At 40.2% G+C, this 17114-nt stretch overlaps 1 protein-coding gene and 2 long non-coding RNA genes across 7 annotated transcripts in view; 1 reads left to right on the forward strand and 2 right to left on the reverse strand.

The window, feature by feature from the left end:
- LOC124168921 (meiotic recombination protein SPO11) overlaps positions 1–17114 on the forward strand; it is a 131504-nt gene that overhangs the window by 91699 nt on the left and 22691 nt on the right. Inside the window, exon 8 of one of the 5 annotated variants that reach the window (XM_046547315.1) lies at positions 2661–3114. The exons of the other annotated variants lie outside the window; for them this stretch is intronic. Within the exon in view, the coding sequence (XP_046403271.1) occupies positions 2661–2693 (33 nt within the window). The 3' untranslated portion in view covers positions 2694–3114. Of the gene's footprint in view, positions 1–2660; positions 3115–17114 lie in introns of those variants that run through there. 5 annotated transcript variants of the gene reach the window in all.
- On the reverse strand, positions 3996–4910 carry LOC124168924. The gene is made up of 3 exons (XR_006867012.1): positions 4603–4910; positions 4303–4529; positions 3996–4159 (listed from the first exon to the last, which is right to left on the reverse strand). It is a non-coding gene; the product is annotated as an uncharacterized LOC124168924 (long non-coding RNA).
- Positions 10139–15352, reverse strand: LOC124168925. Its single transcript, XR_006867013.1, has 2 exons — positions 15276–15352; positions 10139–10469 (listed from the first exon to the last, which is right to left on the reverse strand). It is a non-coding gene; the product is annotated as an uncharacterized LOC124168925 (long non-coding RNA).

The following is a 17114-nucleotide window of genomic DNA, read 5'->3' on the forward strand; positions in this document are numbered from 1 at the left end:
GCATTGATCGTTTGAAGATCGTGGTCCGGACGTATAATTTTCCCGCATCCATCTTTTGACGAAAATGAGACGATATAAATACAATGTGTCATTTATGGCTAATAACGACAGGCACATAGATTAAATCTTCCCCACGAAATGAAACTACCATTGGGAGAAGCTCAAAGCCATGGGATAATAACATAAGCACATTTCCCAAGATCTGCTATCCCCCTCCATTCAGCCTCCCCCCTCTGACGCTTTCCTCTTCTCCAAAATCAAACAAAAGGTCCCAGCTAGCGCAAGGATCGTATTACGAAGACCTTAGCTTCGAAATAAATATCAAGTTACGCGAGAACAATAGGAACGCCTTTCACGCCCCCCCTTTTCTCACCCACTGACCTTTTTCAGCCTACCTGCTTCAAAGTTCCCAGTTTCTGGAGTTCAACGGCTGCATGAATCACCTATTAGCTCAAAAGGTGTCTAACAATGAATTTCGGCAATTGGTATAATACTTTTATTAGGCTGGAATATTTGCAATGTGCTCGTAATTCAAAAATGAACGAGACCAAACACGACGTATTTCTAACGTTATTTAAGTATTTTTAAGCAAGGAACTACTTGGAAAAATATGATTGTGATTTTTGGGGAAACTATATCCACGTAGCTGAGCTTCTCGGCAGTTAATGCGGCATTTTTTTCCGAAAACAGGATATCAGGTTTTTATGAGTTGTCAATTTACGAGTTATACCATAAGTCTTACTTGTCAGAGTTATTGACGAAGGGATATCTTCTCAGGATATTTTGTTCCTCCCTACTAACAATCCGAATTCATCCGCCCATCTGGCGCTACACTAATTAGAAAAGAATAGGTATCTTTGGGACAAAAAATTTCATGGCGCAGTCATATGGTCATGCTTCACCCTCTGCAGTATGCTCTGCATAAGCCGAACGCGATAGCATAGCTCGTACGAGTGGTTCCGTACTTTCCAGGGTGGCTTGCCTTCATACCACCAAGTGTTTTCCGTGTGTGTTTAATGAAGTCAGGTTTCATTTTCACCAGTATAATTTTATTCGTCTTCGGACCATGGCCCCTCCGAAGAAACTATTAGTCGAATCAACAATAAGACCTAAGTGTCTCGATAAAGTACTACTATTCCTGTCATTACGCGCCAAAAATCCTGCGTTTCCTGGGACACAGGCAACCTAGCCAAACATCCCCGCATTGAACGTTTTCCTCTAGAAAATTTTTTTTCCCATAGTGGAGTTCCAAAGAAGGGGGGGTCGTCTTAGAATCGTGTTCGTCTTAGATTCGTGCAAATACGGTAAGTCTCAATCACGGACTTAGAATAATCTCAATAGTCTAAATCCACACAGTGGTAATAAATTAATTAACCTCTCAAGCGTGTGCGACGCAGCATATCGATGGCTAAGTTATAACAACACGTATCTCAAAATTTGGCGTGCTCGAAACAGTTATCTTAAACAAAGTGTAATGACATTTAAAAAATAAAATTCAAGCAAAAAATAACTAGGTATTTGTTTGCAAATGTATGTTTCTTTTTCAGTTTTATGAATTTTTGGTTTTTAATTTCAGTGTACAATTAAAAATATTGATCATTTTTTTTGCTCTCCTAAAAAATTGCTTTTTTTCAGATACATACGTGTTATTAGGACTTAGCCATCGATATGCACCCTTGCTTTTCCCTTCCTATATGCGGTGCGTTAACCATAGGCATTTAAATCGCCCAGGGTGCTGATTTGGAGGCGCTGAGGATTTAGTGCAGACATTAAGTAAAATAATTTTTGCATCGTCATCACTATCCAAAAAATATATACTATAAAAAATTGCTTGAATTTTATAATTATGAATACAGTAGAATCCTGATTTAGTATTTTTGTGGGGGGACACAATTTTAAAACACTAAATGCAGAAAAACACTAGATGAGGACCAGCCATCTTTTCTTCAGGTTTTAAGGTGTGTGATGATTGGAATGGCTTTCTATTAATAAATAATGCATATATTTTTAAGTACTAAAAGATGCCACACAGTGGAGTAGCCAGGAATGTCGTTGGGGGGGTCCAAAACCAGGGGGGGTGTGCTTGAATCGCTCGAGATTAATTCCGATACGTAACCAAGGACTCGCCCGGAAAATTTCGATACGGAATGTGATTTGGTGTGCTTGAAACGCTCGAGATGAGATTATGCTCGGGATCTGCTGATTCCGTGCCGGAATGAAAGTCGAGTGGTCGTAGTTAGGTGCGATTATAATTCCGTGTCGAAATCTTGAACAATATGGCAGATGTTATGGTTTATTTGCGGTTAATGAGAGAATTAGAATAGGAAGAACGTGAAGTTTTTGGAAGAAGGAGATACTTCAGGGAAACAGAGGATTCCTTCAATGTGAGCGACGGCGAATTCAAGAGCCCTTTTTGTCTCTCAAATGTATTGACAAGAGATTTGATTGAATCTCTCACAGATGTCATTCCGGAGGAATATCCTCATCGCTTTCGGTAGAAACTAAGGCGAGTAACATTTTTGCTGAAATCGTATCAGGGTAATGTGCCTATGAGTAAATTTTATTTACGTAATTAAGTCCCTTCATCTTGAATATTTTGAGTTTCCTAAATTTTAAAAGCATATTCATTGCCATAACTTCAGATTATGATGCAATTTCAGATGTTTGCACTACATACGCGGCTGCGCGTGTGATGTACATCCAGAAACATTATGTTAATTTTCGAAGACCATACAAATTAACATGCTCGAATGTACCACTGTACGCGTTGAAGAACCCGGCACGAATATCGAATGTCTGTGTGCTGTGTATGCTGTGGTTAACTATGTTTCCTGTTGCTGCTGAACGAAATCAAAGGATGTACTTGAAGGTGCATTTAGTAATTTTTGGACGCCGAAAGTTACTTGGAAGAGTTCTCGTTATTTATGCTTACCTTCAAAGTTAACAAATGTGGATTGAAACAAAATAACGTATCTATAATGGACTGAAGCCTAATATTCACTGAAAGTTGTGACAAAATGCCTTTTTTGGGTTCAAGGAGTCTAGATTAATTAATAAAATGCTATTGCATACTGTATTTCAAGTGGTTCAAATAAAAAAATCTTATTTAATCTAGAGATTTCATTTAATTTCACCTTCCCTAGTAGTACTCCTAATTTATTTTTACTCTTTTTAACCCTGCTAGTATGAATATACTAATTTTAAAGAATATTAATAGGGGAAAAGTTACTAAGGTTAATATTTATGATTATCATGAGAATGCAATTTCGATGGAGGTAAACAAATTAGTTATTAAACGATTTTAATTTCTCCGGGTGAATACTATTGATGAATTCTTTGATATTGATGATTCTTTGATGAATTCATCTCGGGTTCTCAGCCAGGTGAAATTTTGTGAAATTGGACTTTCAAAGAGTAACACGACCTTGAAGTTGGGAGACAAGTCGTCTCTCGGAGAATCCGAGAAGAATTCATCAATTTAGTTATTGGTTATAGGAGAGGTATTCATATGAAATATTTCAATGGTAGGATTCAATTATTATATTAAACACAAATAATCAAATACAAAGTTTGACAACTAAAAATTAATTTTGTCGATCTTGGCCTCAATGTTTACTAGTTTTAGTTCCTCCCTTTCCAATCGAAGCAATTTCGCAATACTTTTTTTTTTGTTTCCTCTAATTGCTTCACTTCGGGTAGAATACTTTTTTCCTGTAGTAACAGTGGCTTCTCTGGAATTCTTTCGATTACTCTACACTGTGGTTGGTATCTGAAATAAAATATTTTGTAAATAATATAATATTTTTAAAAAGGGCAATGAGGGTTTTTAAGTTCATAATGTTAATATTTACAGTATTTAAATTATTAAATTACATAGTATAATATGATTTTACACTATTAATAGCAATTTTAGAAAAGTATTAAAGTAATAACATTGTGTATAGTGAATTATTATTCAAAGGACAACTTTAAAAAAACCTCACCTCACCAAAAAAAATCACCGACTCATTAACATTGAAATAGCCAAGTATTGCATTTGCACTTATTATGTCAGCCACCCGCCTCTGGATATATTGAGCTACTGGAGCCCCACTCGCAGTGTGGATTACATCTTTTGATAGGGCGGCTGCTTTGCATATTTACATATATCTTGCAAAGACTGTAAAGAGATATATCACTCATGGTACCGATACATTGTTCCATTCATAGCTATTAAAATTATCGCCAAACAAAAACATGCGTAATGCTTCATTAACCGAATTTATTTTATTATTTATGCGGCGAAAAAGTTATAGCACTTACCAAAATTGTGAGGAGCCATGCCGATGATTCGTGGTTGAAAATGATAAGTATTTACTTCGCGATACATACATTCATTCAATTTTCATTCTTTCCTTTCTCCACTATTTCCATAACCTCATACATTCTTCAAGTTTCAGCTGGTTTCAGCGTCACCTCCTGCCAATGCATTGCTCCATCTTTGGCAGTAAAATTATTTTTTAGTTTTCCGTTGTTTATGCTTTCATTTTCTGAAAAGTAAACACTGATATAAAACATTATATATTACAAACAATAGAATCAAAATTGGTTCCAGTTACTTACCTTCACAAATTGAAGAAGTATTTTCTTATGTTGATTAGTTGTATTAATTTATATCAGCGGTATCTGAATTTCTGCTGTCGATTGTTTTGTAAATAATTGTAGGCTCGGCGTTAACAACGGTCGTATTTACGTCCTCAACCCGACGTTGCCACGTCTATCGCTCGGGTTGAATCTAGATAGCAACACTCGAAACCGACAATCGGCTAGAAAATTTCAAGCACACCAAATCCCGAGCAAAAAGATTCCGACACGGAATGAGAGATCGGGATTATTCCGTGCCGGAATTAATCCCGAGCGATTCAAGCACACCCCCCCAGGTGGGTGTGGGAGGAAAATTAAAAACACGGTTAGAAAATACAGTAAACTCACGATTATACGAAGTCAGTGGGACCGGAAAATTGGCACTTCGTAAAATCGAGTTTCGTAATTTCAAACCTTTTTCATAAGTCACGAAAAAATGTTCGCTTTCGTTTCCTCCGCCCTTTTTTGTCTTTAGTGGCCTTATTTAAATGTTTTAGGTAGTTGTTCACTGTAGAATTCTTAGAATTTTACGGTGAACAACTACCTAAGACATCTACTTTTTGTTATCGATTTATGCTGTGAAAGATCGTTAAATAACTATACCACCATTGAATTCCCATTTCCTGTACATACTTCAATATCAATGATCGCTTAAGAAATTCCCGACCAGTTTAGAAAACATAATATGAAATAATGAATTGCAAAGTTTATTATTATAGCAACTATTAAGTACGCGTAAGATATATATTTGTTTCCAACACCCACGGAATTTTAGAGCCAGCCGGCCTAACCATACTGTTAGGGCCTAACCGCCATTTATGTTGCCCTCTATAACTCAGTGATGAGAAAAAAAGAAAAACGAGGGCCTTAACCCATTTCCAATATAACCTTCGTAAGTTAATATTTAGAGTTACTCCGTATTTTCAGCTGAATGTGCTATCTTTTCAATTAGTTATCTTCAAAGAGATTCAGTTACGATCATTAATTACGTAGGGTATGATTATCTTCTGGTGAATATTTGAAGTAAATTCATTTTGAGTTCTCCATCCGGCTACTGTGCTCCATCATCTTTGCAGATGTTGCTATGAAAGACTTTATTCTTCATCAGGACCTTATTCTTCATACCGGGTGTGAGGTGCTATGTTCATATAGTATGTCTCTCTTCTTTTATGCCGACAGGAGCAAGGTTCCAACCGGAAAACGACAGGAGAAACATCTTCCATTATCGGAGAAGTAAAGAGAGAAACATCATTATCCACATTGATTGTTTTCCTACAAGAGACGTTTCATCATATCCCAACGTGTGTGAAGTATTGGTTCACTTGCATGAATTCCCAAAAATGACTTGCAAAAACCTGTACCGTCACCTCATTTAGTTTTTGTGTTCCTTTCTCCGCCAAATTGAAAGTTATGCAAAGGATCATCGACATAGAGAAAAGATTTTCTTAGTTTTAGCACTATAAAATAGTAGCGCCATAATCGTAAATAAATATAGTGTGGAAAGAGCAAAGAAAATAATTTAAATTGAAAACTCAGCAGAGTAGAAGAGAGACAATTATAAGCACGGCATCGTTTCCCCGATAGTGGAAGATACTTCTCCAGCCTCTCTCCAGTTAAAAACTTACCACCGTTGCCGGTAAAGATGAGCCATGCCCTTCTCCACAGTTTGGAGAAAGTTCCCAGTGGGTGGGGTGAATAAGAGTGGGATGGGGATTGTCTGAGGAAAGAAGGGGGCAGGAGATCATCGTCAAGGGCAATATAATCGTTCGATGTTGCGCGCTGTGCTCTTCCTGCTTTTTCCAAGAATTTTTCAAAATCATCTTTTAAGCCTCTAATCTCCTCCGCGATTTTATCCGCTGCAGCTTCCTGAAGGTATAACGTAACGAATCAACTATAGCCGTGATATTATAGCAGTAGAATTACTAGTAGGCTAGTTGTATCAATTACCAACCTCGAGAACATCCTCATAATGCGCTATCAAAGGGAATCTGGCCGATTTCCAGCAATTTGCGATTGTAGTGGAGGAAATAAAGTACGTCTTTGAACCGTGTTTCTGCGATGAAAATTTTTATTAACTTGGCCATTTTAGCAAAGTTAACAAAATCGTTATTTCTCATCGCAGAAACACGGTTCAGAGATGTACTTTAATGCCTGATTGGCAGGAGTGCAATGCAAACAATCATTTTTTGATAATGGCATTGATTGATAGATTTTCAAAATGCAGTCAGAGCGGTCACTTTTGGGGAGGGAGGCCCCCGTTCGGAGGGTCGAAGAGAGGGGCCAGCGAGGGAGAGCTCGAGGAAAGGGTTGCGGATTAGGGACCCTTCGAAGTGCTTCAGCGAAAAGTAGTCAAGTAGTCTTCGAAGTACGTTCACAGCAGCCTGCCTTGCGAACGTACCAGGTACGTTCACAGCAGTGCAAAGGGTTAAGTAGGAGTGTGCAAAATACCCCGCGCGACCTTCCTGACATGTTAAACTACGAAGTATTGTCGATGCGATGTTTACGAATAGGCACGTAAATAGGGACATTATGTCAGTCGCTATATTTTTACTGAACTCCTATTCCCTTAAATTCCTTCCGTGGGGTTTTAGGCGAACCCTTTCTCTCCAAAGTTGGACTATCATTTACGATTTCACACTTTTGATGGACCACAGTCGGAAGCGCTGATTTTTTAAGCTACTTACGCCGGCGTAACTAGTTTTATTGACAAATATTTTGCCGTAGTTTGTATAAACGAATGCCATTTGCTCCGGGGACCAAGCCGAGGTTTGTAATTTCAAAACATTTCGTATAATCAAAACTTCGTATAATTGAATAGCGCAATGTATTTAGCGTAGGCTTTTCGCCGGGACCGCAATATCACTTCGTATAATCAAAAACTTCGTAAAATCCTGCTTCGTATAATCGAGAGTTTACTGTAGAGGTTTTTTTAACTTATTTTAACACCTTTTATAATGGAAACTACTATATTTTTCAAATAAATCTTTTATAAATAAATGTACTTTCAACATATTGTTTTCTTTAATGAAGAAGCAAAGTAATTGAGTTTTCACATTTGAGGGGGGGTTATTCCAGACCCCACCCTCTCGCTGTGCCACTGGTGCCATATGCGGCAAAAGTTCATTTATTAAATGTTCTTATCCCACTAATACAGTTTCATAACAATTTTCAGGAAAGAGCTAAAAAAATTGGGAAGTAAAATAAAGCAATGAGTGGATTACAGTTAAGAAAATTATAATATACATTAACTTAAAAAGCATTCCCACACTCAATATTATGTTGATTCTATTTTTACTCATTGTTCAGTGGTCTTGATGAATTAAAAAAAAAAACTTATTCCATGTGTAAGATTGACATATTGCTGACTATAGTAAGTCTAAAATTACAGTGCAACCTCGATTAAACGAGACCCCACGGTGCTCAAACAAACACTCGCTTTAGTGAATTGTTGCTTTACCGGAGGTGGAGCAAACAATAGCCAATATACCTATTGCTAACAGTTATACAGGAACAGGAGTGGTGCGGCAACAGAGAAATTTCTATCCGGTAAACGTAAGCATAAATCCAGACGAAAGGCGATGTTATTTTGCATCACCAAATTTCCTCACTTGAATAACAACAAACTATTCTAATACTTTATAAGCGCCGTACTGAATAAAAATCTTGCAAAGCTTTGCTTTGGCAATCATTATGCCGATGCACAACCGACGAAGCCATTTATCAATGTACTTAGTGCATTTACGTGATCATTCTGTTATTTTGGTATCATCCACTGAAAATTCATATGAATAAAAAAAATAAAAAAAAACGATAAAACTATATCGTGGTTATTTAATGCCACAAATGCTTCCATTGGTGTATGTTTCTTGTTCTGTACGTTAAGCAGCAGTCGAGTGAAATAACGTATTGCATTTGTTTCTGCAGACAAAAACGTTAGAAGGTTGTTGAACGATCCTGCCTCAGAAGACTTTTTCCATCATCTAATGTTATATCTTCATTATCTATTATATATTATATGGTAAAAAAGTTTGCTAAGCATGCAAAATGATGTGATTAAAATTGCAAATCTTTTTTTTTTTAAAGTTCCTTTTTAAGTGTTACGCTAGCGATGTATAAAGGTATTAACGCGACATTATTCCACGAAAAAATATAACGCAGATATTATGCTGATGTCACTTAAGTAAAACAAAAGCAAGCTCCAAGAAACTGCAACGAATATAACTCACATTGGTAATATTTGCGACGAAGAAACGGAAAGGCATACGCATCTCAATGACCTTAAGGCCAAAAAAAACTTGCTAGCATGAATTTATTGATTTAAAATTCTCAATAATGACTGAGAAACTTGAAAATAGGAATGCAGAATTTTTTTTAACACGTTGCGTACGGGAGGCGAGAATTCTCATCATTTTTTTCCCGAACGTTCGGGACAGATGACGAAGATTCTCGTCATTTAGGCGCGTCAACCTAAACAACTTTAAAGCGTACAATATGTATTCGTTAGTACGTTTTCAGTTGTTGCTCGTTATTCATAATGAATTGATGCATCATAACGTTTGATTGGGTAAAGTTATATTGTAAACATTAGCTTTTTAACCATATTTAAACCAAAGGCATTACACCCGAATAGGCACATCTTTCCATTCTCAATACTTCCACCCAGAATCGGTGTTCCTCTTCTTACCAGCGTTGGCATCTTATTTATCTTTTCCTTGAGTTACCCCACACACTTGGCTCATTATTTCCAAAGAGTTTATCCACATGGCCTTGTTTTATCTAGCGAGTTTGACCCTTATCTGCATCACTGCTTCTTCGAGATGCACTCTCAGCAAGTGGCTTGCTCTGCTCTGTCAACATAAACATTTTCGACAAAAGGAACTGGGGGACTCACAATGAGGCCCCCAGTTCTTTTGGTCCATGCCATGGAGGAAGTTGATGCTCTCTTACTTGTTTCTTGCCTCTGGGTTAGTTTCCTCTCCCAATGTGTTTAGAGCAGTTGGTTTTTCCCCGAGTCCCAGTGAATAGTGCATTTGGTGTCAAGTTTTTCTCGCCTGAAGGTATGCTTGCATTTGTGCTCTAAAAACCACTCATAAGAATATTCCACATTATGGCATCACATCGGAAGGACAACACTTTGGATGAAGGAGTTGTGTGCTGATGATTCGTCAGATGTACCATTAGGGTATGACGAAGATAGCGACGAAAGTGAAAGTGATTCTGATGTTGTGGTGAATATGAAAACTGGAAAACCTATTCCTCTAGTTATTAGTAAAAGTGACTCCGATGCGAGTGAAATTGAAGACAATACTTTGGCTGGAAGTTCTACTTCATGGGAAAAAATAGATTTTGAGAGACATTTAGAGCAATTTTTGGGCCAACCTGGAGTGAAGCGATTACCAGAAAATTCCACTATTATCCTTGATATTGTAACCAGACTCCTCTCTCTCTCTCTCGGGTTGGGTTCGTGGGTTGCCTGCGGTCGTTGGTGAGAAAGATTGTGGAATGAAAGAGACTCCACTTTTCAATTTGGTTATATTAAATTCCACACTAAATACAAGCAACCAGACTCTTATAAGCCTGAACAACAGAAGGAAAGAACAAAATCCCGGGAGGCGTTCAGGTGCCCGACTCCTCCGTGAATAACCTCTCCTCCGTCCGTCCGCGTGCACCTTCTCCGTCTGCCTCTCTGTCCGCCGTTCGTCTTCCCCAGGTTTCGTGAACTGCTCCTTGTTCCTATTCCGACCGCTGGCGCTAGCAGTGCCGGAGCGAACACCGGATTGGTCACATGGCTCCCTCAACAAAAGGGAAATTTCTGGACCATAATAAATTTACTCTTTTGTTGATCACTAGAATTAAAGAAAATGCTTTAACATGAGGGTAATAGCAAAAAAATAATATTCTCGTTTTATTTTTCCTCGACGATGTACGGTTTCAAATTGTAGAAATGAAAAATCCCTATTTTATCCCCTTCTTCATTTGTAAGTTCACTTGCGTTCCCACCAACAATGCGCGCAATTCTGTATGGCCCAGTGTATAGGTGAAAGAACTTGTGAAACAGCTTCAACTTCGTGTCAGAGGCTCTTGGGCATCGCAATAAAACGCGATCACCCTCACGAAAACGGTGTGTCCTCCCTCTTTGAGCGTTTCTCCTTTTCGAACCGGCGGCCTTCAATTTTCGGAATGCACACGCGACTAATGCCTCGTGGGTAAAAACATTTGTTTCTGGAATGACTAACAGTTCGCTGAAATCGCGCCGCGGTTGCCTGCCAAAATGCAAGGCAAACGGGGTCGTACCCGTGCTCTCATGAGTTACTTCATTAAACCATTTGTTTATGAACGGGACCACTGCTTGCCAATTCACATGATTATCACTGCAATACGTTCTGAAAACTCTTGAAAGCTCCCTCATTATCCGCTCACACGGGTTCGATTGCGGGTGGCGTATAGACGAAAAGGCAACATCTACTCCCAAGACCTTCAACTCGTCCTTCCATTTGGCACTTGTGAACTGCGTCCCATGGTCGCTGAGAACACACTTAGGCCGACCACACAATGCAAAGTACTTATCTTTAAAGCACCTTAAACAAGAGTTGGTATTGGGCTTGTTGATGGGATACACCTGAACATATTTCGAAAAAACATCAACTACCACAAATGCAAATTTATTTCCACGTTTACCCTTTGGCAATGGGCCGTACAAGTCGACTGCATATAACTCTCGAGGGCCTTCAGGTATTATATTAATCATTTTTCCTGCATAATTTCTATTCGGGTGTTTGACCCTTTGACAAAGGTCACAACTTGAAAGTAATTTACTTATTTTTCTTCGCATGTCTTTCCAAAAGCACCGCTCCTGCGCTAGGGATAGTACTTTAGATGCGCCAAAATGCCCGTACGTGGTATGCAAAAACCATACAAACTTATTCTGTATACAGCGGGGTAGCCATATCTTCCACAAATCTCGTCTTTTTTCGACTACACGCAATAATACGCCGTTAACTAATTTACACAATTTGGCTTCCCTCACAATCCCTTGCGCATTTACATCTGGGTTGATAATTCCATGGCTCAGGTATAAGTAAACTGCCTGAGTTTCGACGTCGACCCTCTGATTTTCTGCAACATTTTTCAAATCCCTCTCGGGTGATTCAGAAATTTTCATTTCTAATACCGCCACAAAATACCGATTCGTCTCGTGTTCCACCACCGAATTCTTACATATGGGCTGCCTACTTAACCAGTCGGCAACAAAGTTCTGCTTACCCGCCTGATATTCTATCTGTAGGTCAAACTCTTGGATCGCCAAAGCCCACCGAGCTAGTCTATTGTTGCCCAAATGGCATTTCAGGAGGAAAATTAAAGCTCGGTGGTCAGTAATGATTGTCAGTTGGGCCCCCGCGACAATAAATCGCAACTTTCTGAGAGACCAAACGACTGCCAAAGCCTCTTTTTCAGTAGTTGAGTAGACTAACTCTGCCCCCTTCAATGTGCGACTGATAAACGAGATTACTTTTTCCTCTCCGACTTCGTCTATTTGCGAAAGAACTGCTCCAACTCCGTACCCACTACTGTCTGTTCTTAAAAGCATTGGCTTATTTAAATCAGGATATTTTAAAATCACATATTCAAGAAATCTCTTCTTCACTTGATCAAAATTAGCTTGCATTTTCGCGTCCCATCGCCACTTACTGTCCCTTTTTAATAGTTCCAACAAGGGTTGTACCAGAAAGGCATAATGGTCGCAAAACCTGTTGTACCAATTGCATAATCCTAGAAATCCTTTCAACTGCTTAACGTTTCTCGGTGCCTCGTACATCTGAATGGCTTGAATCTTACACGGGTCGGGTCTAACCCCTTTTGAGGATAATATAAACCCCAAGAAAGGAATCTCGTCACAAAAAAATCTAGATTTATTTTGATTCAATGTCATATTAAAGCTCTGAAGACGCTCAAAAACTCGCCGTACGTGATCGACATGAGATTCTAAATCCGGCGAGGCAATCAACAAATCGTCTATATAAGGTGTTACAAACCCCGACAAGTCTGGATGCAAAATTTCATTTATGCACCTTATCAATGCCGCGCCACTATTTTTTAGTCCAAACGGCACGCGACAAAACACGTAAGTGCACGAGTTGTATAGAAACGCGGTGTATTTACGATCATCGGGGTGAAGCTGGAGCTGCCAATATGCTGAGGTAAAATCAATACATGAAAAATATTTAATGCCATTAAATTTTAACAATAACTCTTCAATGTTAGGAGGTTCGTCCCGATCTGGAATTGTCTTGCTGTTTAGTAATCGAGCGTCGAGGCAGAGCCGCACGCCACCGTCCTTCTTTTTCACGATCATTAGGGGATTTGAATACGGGCTCTGAGCTCTTTCTATTATCCCTCCCTTAAGCATATTTCTGATCTGTTCATCCACAGCTTCGCGATAGCGATAAGGGATCGGATACCCCTTGCAACGAAAGGGAGTTTGGTCCCGCACTCGGATCCTGTGGAAGAAATTGGGAACCAACCCCGGTTTTTCTGAAAATAGATTTTCGAACTCCTCGAGGAGTTCATTGAGCGTTCCTTCAACACGGCCGTCCCCGCTAGGCTTCGGATTTTTTGTATTCAACGGCATCCCTTCGTCTTGGATGACGTTGAGCTTTTCCTTAAATGATTCGACAGTTTTTACGGCGCATGCTTCTGCGAACTCGTCAGACGGGATTTTAATGTCTACCCCATTATCCTGGAAATCAATTCCAACGCGAAACTTGGACAAAAAATCTACTCCCAAAATTAAAGGTCGTATCAAGTGATTGATTACTAAACAAACAACTTCGATTTCTCGGTTTTCAATCCGCAATGGGAGTAACACCTGTTTTCGAATCGGCATCGATTTTTTACCGTTCGCGCAAATTATGTGCGACTTACACATGGGAAAGAGAGGAATGTCGTTTCTTTTTGACGAGAGTTCCACCCATAACTCCTCTGATATTGCGGAGATCGAACTACCCGTGTCTAACAAAGCTTCTACGTTCGTTCCATAGCATTCAACTTCCATCGTAGGACATTTAAGCACTTCAGGTTCGCGTTCTCTCTCCCATATTAAATCATCGTAAGGGTCTCCCTCCAGCTGAAAAGATAGCACGGTTGGTAGATCCGCCTTTAAGTCATCGTTTGGCATTGGGGATCTGGGCAATCCAAACGGGTTTAGTTTAAATCTACAGGGTCCCTCACGCCCCTACCCCGTGTTGAAATGTCATTCTGCCGAGGAACACACCCAGTTTCACTGCGCGGGCGGTTTGGGGCGTCCTCGCGAGCGGTGAAACGGTTGTTTCCCCTCGCACCCTCGCCCATTCGCGTATTATACCAATTGCGGGATGGATTTGAATGAGCTTCGCTCGTTTGAAGTGATCCACGATATGGCTGATGGCCGTCCGACCCACGTGGCCCCTCGCGATGCATTGCACTTGTGGTATCATAATAGCTTAAGAGATCCCTCATTTTATTAATGGTCAACTCTCCTGCCGTGTATATCAAATTTTGAATTGTGGGGTGGAAATGCCTTGCGACAGAATAAATGATTTCGTCGTCCTCCATCGGCGGTTCACAAAGTTTAGCAGCTCTAACCTGTTCCATAAAATAATCAGACATTCGGCCATGTCGATGTATGTCGAATGATCCAGTTAACAGCTTTAATTTATGCTGAAATTGAGCTTCCCGATTCCAAAATCGTTCCAAAAACCTCGTTTTGAAATCATGAAAATCTTCTAGCGGAGGATATAGCGTATCTACCCAGTCTTTCGCGGCTCCCTCAAGCATATTTGTTGCCAGAATCACACTTTGCCGCGTAGGAATGGAATAAAAACATATATATTCCTCAACTTTGCGAATAAAACTTACGGGATGCTCAAAATGCCGGGCTCGAAACGTGGGTCTAGAGAGACAGTTCGGTGGAGGCACAAATAAGGGCTGATTCAAATTCCGTCCTATCTCGTTCCTATTCTCTCCCTCTACTACATTCCCACGGTCCGTCTCATTCAATCGCATGCTAATACCGTGCAACCTCTCACTTTGCGAGACCATTTCGGACGTGACTCTATCAGAACTTCTTATCACTTTATCCCTGATACCCCGGATTAATGTGGTCTGATTATTCAATACACTTACGAGTAAATCTTTTAGTTCGCGGTCTACGCCTTGTGCGTGGATGGCCTGTTGCCCGTCCTCGACGCGCGTGCCCGTGACCACGGGGGTAGACACGTGGTCTTCAAGTGACATCTTTTTTAACGCCGTACTGATTTGGTGCGGTGAACTAAAAGTATCATCGTCCGATGATTCCTCCCTTCTTCCCCGATACGTGGCCATTGCCAGCACTGAATAACACTAACGGAACGGCACGACTACGCACGAATCTCAGCCTAATCTAATTTACCCCACCAAAATAAAAAGGATAGGTAAAACAATTACTTCACTCCCAGAGGCCCGTCAGGGAGACTTCACTACAGGTTATGGGTTTGGGCCGTGGAAAAAGGTAGCATTTGGATGGGACATTCAAATCCTATGCTAATTGGTGCCTACACCACCGATGAGCCAAAATTTCGTGCCGTTTTCACAGTAAATTAAAGAAGATTTCACAAAATAAAGATTTAGAAACGTACCGGTTTCGGCCGCGAGTTGGGCGCCAAATGTAACCAGACTCCTCTCTCTCTCTCTCGGGTTGGGTTCGTGGGTTGCCTGCGGTCGTTGGTGAGAAAGATAGTGGAATGAAAGAGACTCCACTTTTCAATTTGGTTATATTAAATTCCACACTAAATACAAGCAACCAGACTCTTATAAGCCTGAACAACAGAAGGAAAGAACAAAATCCCGGGAGGCGTTCAGGTGCCCGACTCCTCCGTGAATAACCTCTCCTCCGTCCGTCCGCGTGCACCTTCTCCGTCTGCCTCTCTGTCCGCCGTTCGTCTTCCCCAGGTTTCGTGAACTGCTCCTTGTTCCTATTCCGACCGCTGGCGCTAGCAGTGCCGGAGCGAACACCGGATTGGTCACAATATAGTCTCACTATTTCTTGGCAATGATTTTTTTGAAATGGTGTGCCATCAATCCAATTTATATTACTGTCAAAACAAGCATAAATACAAAGAATCGCCAAAAACAGGGAAGTGGTCGAACATAACTATGGCTGAAATGAAAAAAATTCTTTTCTATTTTGATTGTGATGGGTCAAGAGAGGAAAGATACAGTGAAGGAGGTACCCCCTCGTACATCCAACACTATGGCTAAGGCACACTACCTATCTCTAGAAGCATCATTGCAAGAAATACCTCGTGCTGCAAGGGTTTTGTCAGGGAATAGGTTTTAAAAGAGTTCTGTTTCGTCTATATCACGCGGGAAATACTTCTTGAGGTACTTAGGATCGGAGTCCTTTCTTCCAAAACTTCAGGTTTACACCGTAGGCATCGCCAGCAATAGGGTAGTTTCCTTCATCAAAGAAAACGAAAGGCATTGATTGCGATTCGTTAGTGTATTCATAATATACAAATTATTTGGTTTTAGAAATCCCAGTTTAGACGAATGGGAATGGTCAATTTTATCCTCATTTGAAAAAGGCCAGATTGGCGCCCATGCGATGCCACTCCACGTGACGTCACAGGGACCCAGTTTCTATACGAGTAGATAGGAGTTTTACATCTTCTGAGATTACCAATGCATGCATGAGGCACAGAGCTCAGGGAAACATGTCTTAATAATCACCTATTAAAACTGCCTAGGGTCGGAAAGTTTCCTTTGTCTGATAAGGCATTAATAATCCTTATTTAAGCCAAGCGCTACCAGCTAGCCGGGTACTCTGCTACCTGCTAGCATTCTGCGTCGTATCAGCGCTCAAAGCCTCGCCCCAAGGTCACCTCACTTGCGGCAGTGGGAACCAGAACGACGTACAACGGGTTTTTCCCAGCATTCATACTTTGCCATCGCGTTTTCGGGCTCTTGAAAATTTTCACTTTTCATTTAATCGTAAAAAATAGATATCGTCATTTAAAAATATAAAATCGTGAAATACGTATTCCAGGATTAATGATCTTTCGATTCAGGCAATAAAAAAATAATAGGAAACCACCCTATTATGACGGGATATAACACTTTGGTGCTTTGAATTAGTATAGCCAACCTTCCGAACTCTTGAAGTCCTCGATTTGCAATTTATCCCTGAAATACTCCGCTTTAGGCTTAGGCTTAGCCCCTTTCTCAGAAGTTCCCGCAGATTGAATTGGGCAAAACCACCCGAGCAAAGATTCTTCTAACTCTTCTTGGTCTGCATTCCTTGGGCACTTTTTTTTTTAATTGTGTAGAGCGAATAGGAAGATAAATTAATTACGCCACTCTCATATTACTCTATTAGTTTTATTTTCTTGCTTCGATGTGGTTGGGGGTTTTAGGCCTTGGTGTCTACCATCAAATGCTTTCTATTCATGCAACTCACGGACGTGCAGGTATGCTTC

Source organism: Ischnura elegans, chromosome 12, assembly GCF_921293095.1.
Source record: "Ischnura elegans chromosome 12, ioIscEleg1.1, whole genome shotgun sequence".
Lineage (NCBI taxonomy): Eukaryota > Metazoa > Arthropoda > Insecta > Odonata > Coenagrionidae > Ischnura > Ischnura elegans.